At 32.2% G+C, this 11,646-nt stretch overlaps 1 protein-coding gene across 1 annotated transcript; it reads right to left on the bottom strand.

Annotated features, from left to right (window-relative positions):
- Window positions 1-3,173: 3,173 nt before the first annotated feature.
- Window positions 3,174-8,232, bottom strand: LOC128166669 (melatonin receptor type 1C-like). The gene is made up of 3 exons (XM_052831971.1): window positions 8,118-8,232; window positions 4,537-4,819; window positions 3,174-4,302 (listed from the first exon to the last, which is right to left on the bottom strand). The coding sequence occupies exons 1-3, from the start codon at window positions 8,151-8,153 to the stop codon at window positions 3,431-3,433; spliced, it is 1,191 nt and encodes a 396-aa protein (XP_052687931.1). The 5' UTR covers window positions 8,154-8,232; the 3' UTR covers window positions 3,174-3,430.
- Window positions 8,233-11,646: the final 3,414 nt, after the last annotated feature.

The raw sequence follows: 11,646 nt of genomic DNA, 5'->3' as shown, positions 1-11,646 counted from the left end.
AGATAAGTCCTCATAATGTCAAGGTCATTTTCAAATGCGTATTATCGGCAAAATCAATTATATTCACATATTCGTTGATATTTATTAGAGATTAGTGAGCCACTAAGTCGACAAACGATGTTTAGGCAGAATAACATGACAGAAATGCGCCATCTAGGAAAACATTTTGAATAATTTGAAATCATTCCTTAAAATTTTCTGAAGATACTGAATTCGTTGCGTATCCAGCTTTCTGAACCATTTTCTTTATTTTTTCGTGATTTATTAAAGACGAGTAGTTCTCTTCATTTTCGCTGTTGGCTACCCCTTTTTCACAAACTCCTAACCAAAGCACGGTTTTGGGATTAATATCAACATTTACATCGGATTAACGTTTTATTCACAAAACTTGTACGTGAAAAAAAATAAATTGTTATTTCCATACTTACGTCTACTCGATGTATCCCAGTGAACTTGAAATAAAAGATACCACTGAGTCTGTGTCATCTGTTTTATATTAAGATATTTTACTGGAAATGGATATTGATGATAACCTAACAACAAAACTTTGTGATAAACGCGATGACTTCAATTTTTCTATACTCAACTTTTCTTACTTATGTAGCAATATACCTTCATCACCTGCATATGGTGTTTTTGTCTCTCAGTTAATTCGATACACAAGGGCATGCTCTTCGTATGAACAGTTTCTAAGGCGAGGTAAACTACTGACAAAAAACATAATTGTTAGACCATAATTAACCACCTAATTGTCTACGGACTTTCCCGTTTTTACCCGATCATGACAAAGAGCACTCGGCGGGTGTGACCGGTCAGCAAAGGATGCTCACCCCTCCATGGCACCTGATCTTCCCTCCATCTTTTTAGAGGTCCGTGTTGCTCTGCTTTGAATTTGTATTTTTTTATGGATTTTTGAGATGGTTTACAGTTTGTTATTGTCATTTTTACTCTCGATCCCATAAAGGCGATATAATTATAAGTATTCCAAAGCTAAACAGTCGAAAAAATTCGACAGATTCCTCACTTAACATTATGGATTTAAAATGATTCGTATTTATTTTTCTGTCAAAGTAGATAGTCTTAACATCTACTGTCATCCGTAATAGACGTAACCCCCTCCCTCCCCCCCCCCCCCAAAAAAAATGATGTAGTGAATTTTGAATGAATCCTCGACCTATACTTTGCCATGTGGATATCGATATCGTATGTAAAAGTGTGCCCACTTATAATCTTAGTATATATTTATGTTGTCTAGAGCTGTATTATTAAACGCATTATCTAGAACAGTGTTTTCCACTTATATGGTATAAGAATAGATTTGAAGTACATAAACTTCTATTCCCTTGATTTAGTATGCATGAATGATTACTTGCAATTGTATAAAAATATGTGAAAGTTCTTTAAAATTTCATCCGACTGGCTTTATATCTATATATATATATATATATATATATATATATATATATATATATATATATATATATATATATATATATATATATATATATATATATATATATATATATATATATCAACACACAATTCGGTAACTGCATGAGTAATTGGTAAATGATTTTAGTCTATTATATCAAAACTGTCAGCATTTAAAAATTTGTTTTCTTTGGTTAAATTATTTGTTGTCTATGTGTGGGTTTCTTAATATCGTCATGTTTAAAGTGAAGCATATACGTAACACTGTTTTCTTTGTCTTTTTTCTTTTTGATTTCCATTGGTGCATCAGTTATGCTTGTTCTTCGGTGAAATTGATGAATCTTCTTGACAAAGTTCTTGATTTCATATGAGGTATATTCAGATGCAGTTTGGGTTTAACTGGCCGTTTATGAGTTAGTAACAGAACACTTGCATTGAATAGACATTGCGGGAAAAAGTTATATTTAAAAATGATCGGATTTTACCAATAAAACATTAATGGTATATAAATGAATGTAGATGAAAATATTTTGAATATTATTAAACTGTAGTTTAATCTTAATAGATATTACCATATCATTAACGCATCCTTGACAATGAGAAACTTAATATATTGATTATCCAGATCCACAAGCCATCCTTAAGACTACTTTTACATACCCTCATGAAACATCATAGAAATCAATTTATTTTATAGATTTGTTTGTGTAAAATCGCATAGCTATCTGACATCTGTAAGAAAAGATAATAGCGGCATTCGCGTATGTTTTGAATAATACTTGTATTTACAATCTTATATTATTCAGTTTTTAATTTCCATGATTTTAATGAAATTTTCAAAAAAGAATTTTCTTATAGCCATCGAAATAATTTGCAAGATCAATGGTTTGACATCTAAAGATAACACCAGAGAGTTATAATAGTAAATGAACATTGCAAACCAATTTCGCTTTAGTAATGCAACAGTTTACAATTATTGTTGTTTTTTTAGTTTGAAATAATATCCGAACATATGAAGAAACGCAATATTTTATTGGACGATCTATTTTTTGTCCTATGTAAAGAAACTGTCTAAGTCACGTGCAAGTTAATATACCATTTTCTAGATTGTTGGAAATCAGCCAATTTAATGAGCTATGAATTATTCAATCATATAATAGCCATGATTATGTTAATGTTTTCAGAGAAAGTAATTCGTTTAGAAATTCTTGAATACATGTCGATTTTATTGATTTTTCTTATGTGTGGACACTCATTGTTAGCTTAACTATTTTCTAAGGTAGATGATGGTCTCACGAAACTTTATTTACCAATACTAATAAGGAAAAACCAAAGTTTAAAAACCAAACTACAAGAAAGCTTCACTTTTTGTCAAAAGGCCAATAATGAAAATATATATATAGTACGGGGTATAAGAAGCCAATAAGACATGGGACGACAGATCAAATATTTAAAAAAATAAATAAACAAATCGAGTATTTAACAACTTTGCTGGAATTACTACATTTATTTTGAAGCAAGATAAAAGCACGTCTCTTTAGATACAGTATCTGTAAAAAAAAAATTAAAGAATGCTTTCTTCTTACTTAGAACCATATAAATTTCATCAATTGCACGATTAAATATTTAAAATAGTCTTTGATCAATGCTGTGGAGTTTACGATACAAAGTCGATTCTTATTGATAAAAGACAAAGACACTGAAAAATGTCAATATTAACAAACAACTAAACCAATTATAAATAATCTAAAGACAAAGTTTTATCTCCTCGATTCAACAGTTGGACTGTTGCTTTGCAGATTCACCGATATGGTCATACAATATTGCTTTAAGGACTTTTGAAAGCAATCTAACGATACCATAATAATCATAAATAAAATAACATTGATGAAAATAATATTAAAACAATACATATTGTCTTATCTTATAGGCCTACCATCGCTTTCAAATTCATATTAAAATGATATCCGATTTGCCGTTTAAATGAAAGTAAACCGTGTTAAAGTTTAACATTGAAGGAGCTGGAGATAGTACAAACGGAGGAAAATGTGTTTATGGGATGTTTCTTGTTGAAGTGAGGAGAGTAAGATTCACTGGTCACGGAAGGACTGGTAGAAGATGTGCTACCGGTTCTCTTGGCGGTGGTGTCCGGATTAGATGTGAACGACGATTTGGTAGAGGATGCGCAACCAAAGAGACGCATAAGTCCCTTCCTAAACCTCTTATTTCCAGAGGTGTATATGATACAGTTGACGCTGGAATGGAAATGGGCAAGAAGAGTGACAAAAAGATGAATCTCGGTGGACAGGTTGTTCTGTACATCTAAGGCCACTGTGATGGCATAGGGCGTCCAGCAAACGACGAAAACAATGAAGATACAGAACAGAGTTTTAGAAGACCGGACAGTTTCGTTCCATGCCTTTCTCATTCTCAGTGGATTTTCAGAATCCAATTTGTATATATCTCGTTTGGTTTCCCAGATCTGTTGGAAAATCAGGAAGTAGCAAATTGCCATGATTACAAGGGGTCCACCAATTAAGCCAATGGAGACGAACATGGTGTAGGACAAACTCGCGGTTCTGTCCCATATACACTGGTGGTTCTTCTGGTCAAAATAGTGTCCTCCCCATCCGATGAAGTTAGGAAACTCAAAAAGGAATGCCGTCACCCAACAGACAACACACATGATAATGCAGGTGACACGGTTAAACAGTTTATCATAGAGCTGGTTGTGGCAAAGGTATATATAGCGTGAAAGTGTCAAAAGTGTTAGACTCAGGAAGGCACAGAAACAGGCAGTCAGACACATGCTGGCTACAAAATCACACATCCACATCTTGTCGTCAAAGAACTGCTCTCCTTTAGCAACGCCTTTAATTTTGAAAAAAAATTACATTGACAATAGAACTTGAACAAGCATGCAGTCAATATTTTATAAAATTGTTGAATGTTTACTAATAACTTTTAAATTATTTTGTCTCGTGTGGGAAGACTCTTATAGAGATTTCATAAATGCATTTGTTACTGAGTTAATATTTTGAGAGTTTATCTTCTTATAAAAATGATGAAAATGAAGAAAATACCGATAGAAAACTGTGTACACACCAACTATACAGAGGGGGTCTGCAATGGCCGTCACACACAAGTCTGCAATGGCCAAGTTCAGGATGAATTCCTTCCCTGACTTGTTTATTCCCCTCATTACAGCGGAAACCAGGAGAATTAGAGCGTTTCCACACGTACCGACCAGGAGAGCGATCCCCATGATGACGATATAGATGATGGCGAGCGTGGTGTCGGAGTCCAGGAGGGGTTCTTGCCTCACCGCCATCACGCTGCCATTGTTCAAACCAAGACATTTCTCAAGTGTATTATTCAGGCTATTGTCCTGCAAGAAAAAGGATATTGATCAAATCGCAATGATATGATATCTTTTGTAATTTTTATTAACTATTGCAGTATTTCGTGTTAAATTTGAGGTCGGGCTTACATTATATTGCTTTGTGAATACAGATATTTATATATATAATTTTTTTTTGGTGTATATATTTCCCCTTAGGTTTGCATTGGAAATCTGCGACGTTCAATTTTCTTTGAATACACAATTCATACGCCATGGGGAAAAATGAAAACGTCATCACGATTTTTGAGTACATCTATTATCGTTTAGTTTAGTAGATGTTATAAATACGTAATATAAAAAAATCATCTTTATCTCTATCATGAGACGATTTCACAGCCCATGAATGCAAAACGAAAATTTAATTGTTATTTTGTCACTTTTAATACACATACAAAGAAGTGAATACATCTCAGAACACTGTTGACTGTTTATCTAATTACAATCCTTACCTATCAAACTATATTTATTGCAGAAGATGGAATTTGAAAATGAATATAGATAAATCTAAAATGCTAGTATTTAGCAGAGGCAGACGGAGAGAAAATTTACAGCTTTTAAAATATGACGATGGATTCATTGAAGTAGTGATATATTTGAACTATTTAGGAGTTATAGAATGGTTACACCTCAAATTTTGTAATTAAAACTATAGCTTCTTTTAAAACAATTATCTCCAGATTTCATGATATATGGGAAACTTGGTCGATATCCTTTAGAAATTCAAATAAAAACACGCATGATTTCATATTGGTCAAAATTACTGACTGGAAAAGAAACCAAATTATTCTACAACTTGGCCTTTCAATTTAACTAAGAAATTGGTTAAATCTACTGGAACAACACTAAATCATTATGGTCTCTCTAATATTTGGCTTAAACAAAAAATACAAATTTCATATACCAAGTGGTTAAAAGTAAAAAAAAAATGTTCTAATTGATCAATTCAACCAAAATTGGCAATCAGTACTTCAATCATTTGCTAAAGCTTTGAATTATAGACTATACAAGGAAAAACTCAAATTTGAAATTATTTAGATGTAATCATATTTAGTATATTACGAACTTGTAATCACCACCTACCCATTGGAAGTTGACGTTGGTGTAATACACCTAGAAATGAAAGAATATGTTCAAGATGCGCAAAACACGAAATTGGGACTGAATTTCATTATATTCTTAATTGTCCGTCATTACAACAGGAAAGAAAAACCAATACTTTCCAACAAGTTATACCAAATTAAGAAATACAACTAGTTTTGAACATGTAGTGTCTAATAGTGAGCGATGTTTGTTTTAAACAAAATTATGTTCATTTATAAGGATCATAAATAAAATATGCTTCCCCGGTAGTTTCTGTACTTCACGTTTTTTAAAACATAAGGCTATACCTTTCTTTATACTTGTGTTTTCACGTATGCCGTTGTTATTTAATTAGAAAATCTTAAATGTTTATGTATTTTATAGTCTCTTTATACCATTGTGAAGTGGCGCTGTGATTGAAATAAATGAATCTGAATCTGAAAACCTGATAAGTTCAACCATCCAATCTAGAAACAAAGACCATGCGACAAAATAGTTGTTAACCTGTTGCCTCGGTCGCGCACAGCGCACCCTCGTCAAGCCGTGTTACAATCCTTTCATATACCAAATGATATACCATTCTCTTGAGAGTTTATAACCACTTTTTTATATAGTTTGTTTAACCTGACAGGTGACATATTTACCTTAAAAAGTTAATATCTCACAGGAAAATAATTCCCATAGGATAAATAATTTTCCTACTGGAAATATTGAACATCTTATAGAATTTTGTTTACGTTGTTTAAATTTCTCTTTTTGTAAAGCCAAGAAACACTTAATTGTGTACTCAATCTCAGAAAGCTTTGTATGGTATTATTATAAAAAATTAGATTTTTGGATATGTCCTTCGATATTCAATTTGACTTATTTGACAAGGTTGTTTTACCAGTTTTACTATACTCTTGTAAAATTTGGGGTTACAATAATATTGATGTTATCAAGCGTGTAGATTTAAAGTTTCTTAAACACTTAACTTGAAAAGTAGTACCCCTAGCTTTATGGTTTATGGGGAGACAGGTCGTTTTCCATTATATATAACAATTTATACGAGAACTATTGGATTTTGGGCAGAGATGATTTTATCTCAGAAGAACAAGTTATGTAAAACTATGTATATGTATCTTTACAATTGTTACACTAGAGGTGAAATCAATAGTAAGTGGCTTGTTTGTGTTAAAAAAAACATTCTTGATAGCTGTGGCTTATTCTATATATGGCACCAGCAAAATCCTATTAACGTAAATGGTTAGAAAATATTGTCAAACAAATTCGTAAAGATCAATTTCTCCAAAAATGGAATAGTGAACTAGATAGGTCGTCAAAAGGTGCTATATATCGTATTTTTAAATCTAATTTTTGTTGTGAAGACTATATACTATTACTACCACGAAAATTAAGAAACTTGTTTGTTAAATATAAAATTAAAACCATCACCTCTCCATAGAAATTGGTAGGTGGAACAATACTCCACGTGAAGATCAGATCGCAAGTGCGGCTTATGTAAAGCCAATCCAATTGGCGATGAATTTATTTACGTTTTAGAATGTAGTGCATTGTCTCATGTAAAAAAAAAAATTGTTCAGTAATTATTATCTTAAAAACATTAACAACTTAAGATTTAGACACTTACGTCATCTTCAAATCATGTCATCCTTATGATGTGTACTTTAGTTTAAAAAATATTTGATTTGGTCGGTCATCCTACGTAAGATAACAACTATAAAAAATTCATTCTGTGTGTGTGTGTGTGTATACATATATATATATATATATATATATATATATATATATATATATATATATATATATATATATATATATATATATATATATATTACGCACTAAACTGTCAATTTTAATACATTTACATAATGACATATAAAATATGACCAATGATCTCTCCATTGAGTAAATCCATATAAATCTATGATCTAATGAAACGTTTTGTAGCCTGTATGATGAAAAAATGTAATTAAGAACAAACCTTTGAATTGAGAAAAATTTTGAATTTATTATTAACAAAAAAATGTTTTAGAATCTGGTAACAAGATTTTATCTTTGATGTCATGGTTCTGCTTTCAGAATAGAATTGTCAAGTACGGTTAATCAATAATACATTACGTCTTAATTAAAATATATAAATTAAAAAACTCTATTTTTAACATTTACATGTTGTAAAAAAAATAAAATAAATTGCGCATACCATGCAGTTTGAGGTTGTGGTGTCAGAGAATCCCATTCTGGAGCCTACACAGGCTTGTCTGTGGATTGATGTGGGAGCTGACTATATATATATTACACTCAAATTACTTCCCGCGTTATCGACCACTGCTGTTGTTTCCTCCGAAGAGCAATACGTCAGACTCTAATAGTAATATCTCCCGAATAAACGTACAAAATGTCTTCCAGGTTAACGCAACACTATGATAATTTTATTCTGAAAGCAGAACTATGACATCAAAGATGAAATCTTGTTACCAGATTATAATACTATTAGAGTAATTAATAATACGTCAGACTATAGATGTAACATCTCCAGAATAAACCTACAAAATGTCGTCCAGGTAAACTCAACACTGTTACAATCATAGATTTGAACAAAGTTACATAAATTACCATTTGTGTACATGTTTCAAATCAGGATATTATCAGTTCAATAGTTTTAAGTCACCAGAAATGATATTTAGACAAATGTAACTGTTATGTGAAAGAATAGAATGACTCTTTTAGTTATTTGATTTGGGAAGAAATTGTATATTTCGTTACGGTAGTTCAAGACCAAAATAAAGGAAGAACTTAAACAAGACGAACTCGAGTTCTTATTTAAAAAACGATAATGCATCTAAAGATCTTTTTCAAAGCGGTGGGACCTCTTAGAAATCATTTGAACTTTCAAGAGACCTTGACAAGATTTGAGAACAAAATTTTATTTTTCATGTTTTATGTACAAAATGGTTTATTGTTCATTTTGAATGATTGGCCAAAACTTGAATCTCAGAAATCAAGTCACAAACGAGAATTCATTGTTATGTAAACAAAGCTCGAGTTATAAATAGTGTAATGTGAAGAAATTGTCTTCTTTTTTTGACAAAATGGCTCATGGCAAACAAGATAAACTTATTCAATGTGCTCATAAAGAATACTATTAACTAAACAAAGCAACATGTGATTGAAACTTTTACCAGTACAACACAAATATGTAAACAATAACAAAAATCGAGCTATATTTACAAACCAAAAATGTGTCTAACCTTTTATATGGTATGTAACTCAATATTTGACTTTCAAATTTTAACAAAATATTAATTGTAACCACTCTAGATGTTAGAAATGGAAAAAAACAATTTGAAAATTTTAAGCAACTTAAATCGTGTGTATATACCTTTAGGACATCCAAAAAGATTCTCAGTAAACTCAACAGTGAACATGTAGATTGTGACCCATCACTTCTTAAAAAAGAAGAAACTTCTCAGAGAATTTCAATTCTAAGAAAGGTTTTCATGGTTCGCTAATATACAAAGTTGGTGATGAATTTAAATATATATATATTTATATATCTTAAGATAAGAACACATGTAAAAGATAGCATTAACATATAAGGGTGATACAAAATCGGCCCGAATAATGTTTGGTAAAAAAGGAACATACATGTATTTATGACACAATTATTGGTGGAACTTTTCAATGCCATTGATTTTGTATTTTGTGACTACGTACCTCCACACGAAATCAGTGTGAGAAACGTAAGCAAAATCTTTAATATTTTGAAAGTATTACATGCTTTATCGAAAAAAAAGCACCGTTGTACTTAAATTTTCCAAGCCCAAATAATGCTTGGCCTCATTTACGACCGGATTGATGACGAAACATCTTTTTTTTGTTATTAGCGCCTTATTTTCGTGAACTGTGCGATAATTGTCGTGATAATAACCAAAAGGTGGGTTGCTCAAATTGATACGCAATTTTGTGTTACATCATAAACACCGGTACCCATTATTCGAAGAGCGTATCCAGCCAAGGATTTTTTAATTACTTACTTTTTCGATACTTAACGTTTGCAATATTTCATGTATTCAACAATAAAAGCAAGTACCAATAATATTGTTACCGATAATATGAAGAGGTCACAAAGTCATTGGCAAAAATAAAATATCATAAACCGTCATGCAGCTGCATTTGAGAATTGAAGAAGCTACATGTACATCTATTATTTACATAGAAAAGTAAAGGAAAGAAAAAATTAACTTTGAAAGTTAACTCTTCTACTAATCCGTAATAATTAATTCTCAGAGGATTAACACAAATATAATAAGCTATTGAAAAGGATAAGAAACGTTGAGTTCAGGTTCGATTTTGATGAGCACCGAAGGGACCTACTCTTGCCGTGCAATTGGCGTTTATTACGTGCGGACAATGTCTTTTCCTTTGTCACCTTTCCTTGCTCTTCCTCAGTTAATGTTCTCTTTCGCAGAACTGCATGTCATATCAAGAAACAGTTGGATCTCTATAGTTTTCAGCTTCACGTTTTTGATTAGAGAAAGTTTATCAAAAGAAATAATAACACTCGTTTAAAAATTATATATATTTCAATGAGAGATCGTCACCATATATTAGTACAATCACAACAACAAATAATCAATAACTTGAATTATTAAAATACATTTCCCAAACACCCTAACGTTCGTGGAAGCATATCACAGCTAGGGCTATCCTCTTGGGTAGGTATTATTAATGAATGTTGAGGAAAAGAGGTGGTGTAAGAGGTTTAAAAAGGTTGCAGGTGCACGACATAGGAGTTTTAGCCCTGCTTCCCAAGATCATGATCGTATAGCTTGTTAGGAATGTGAGTGCGAGCAAGCATGAGTTTATCGTTTGTTAGTAATTGTGTAGTTGTCATCTGTATATTGAGCATGATTGAGATATGATAGATGAGAGTAAGTTGTTGATTGAGTTACGGGAGAGTCTGAGGAGAAAGATATAAATGGTGTGGCCGTACCAAGGGAACAAGAGAGAGAGAGAGAGAGAGAGAGAGAGAGAGAGAGAGAGAGAGAGAGAGAGATCTGACAATGAATTTGGATGTCATTGAGTGAGGACGCATTCAATGTATGCGAGGACATTACCTGTGGTTCATTTACCGTTTTCCTTATAATTACAAATAAAGAGTTGTAAGTATTAGCATATCCATTGTCCATTATATAGCCGGTGACCGGAGCCCACCCCCCCCCCCCCCCCTCACAAACAAACCACAAGTTCTGTTCGCCGCTTTTGGAGGAGAGCAGAGTTTGCATCAAGAATGATTCAACGTAATTACACAGACAGTGTGCGAAATTAGTAGGTATATTAATATTCCATCATTTGGTGACTTTTGAGAAAAGTTGTCATATATTTGGAAGAAAAGGAAATCCCTAGTGTAGAAATGTACAGAAAATATTGAGAAAAGAGAAATTTAGCGCTTTTTCAACAAATTCCCTTAGGGCCCCATATTAAAATTTGTTAAATTTCGAGACGATCCCTAAGAAATTGGAATGGTAAATTGTACTTTGATCCTGAAATGATTGATATGGAAGTAAAACTAAATATACGAAATTTCCTCGAAATATCTAGAGTAGAAATAATTAGGCCCGGCCTCGTTCAAGGTTGACCCCCCCCCCCCCCCCAGTTTTTCAGTTGGCCGAGAGATGACAAGAAACAAGAAAACAAGATAATACGGCGACCTTCCGTTTATTAGGATT

This window comes from Crassostrea angulata, chromosome 10 (assembly GCF_025612915.1).
Source record: "Crassostrea angulata isolate pt1a10 chromosome 10, ASM2561291v2, whole genome shotgun sequence".
NCBI lineage: Eukaryota > Metazoa > Mollusca > Bivalvia > Ostreida > Ostreidae > Magallana > Magallana angulata.
The sequence above is the reverse complement of the archived record's forward strand: the minus strand, read 5'-3'. Positions and strand labels throughout refer to the sequence as shown.

Coding starts and splice junctions, on each gene's coding strand:
- LOC128166669 (XM_052831971.1), bottom strand. CDS start 8,153: ATGGGATTCTCTGACACCACAACCTCAAACTGCATG. Junction 4,820..8,117: donor CCACAACCTCAAACTGCATG/GTATGCGCAATT, acceptor TTTTTCTTGCAG/GACAATAGCCTGAATAATAC. Junction 4,303..4,536: donor AGACCCCCTCTGTATAGTTG/GTGTGTACACAG, acceptor TCAAAATTAAAG/GCGTTGCTAAAGGAGAGCAG.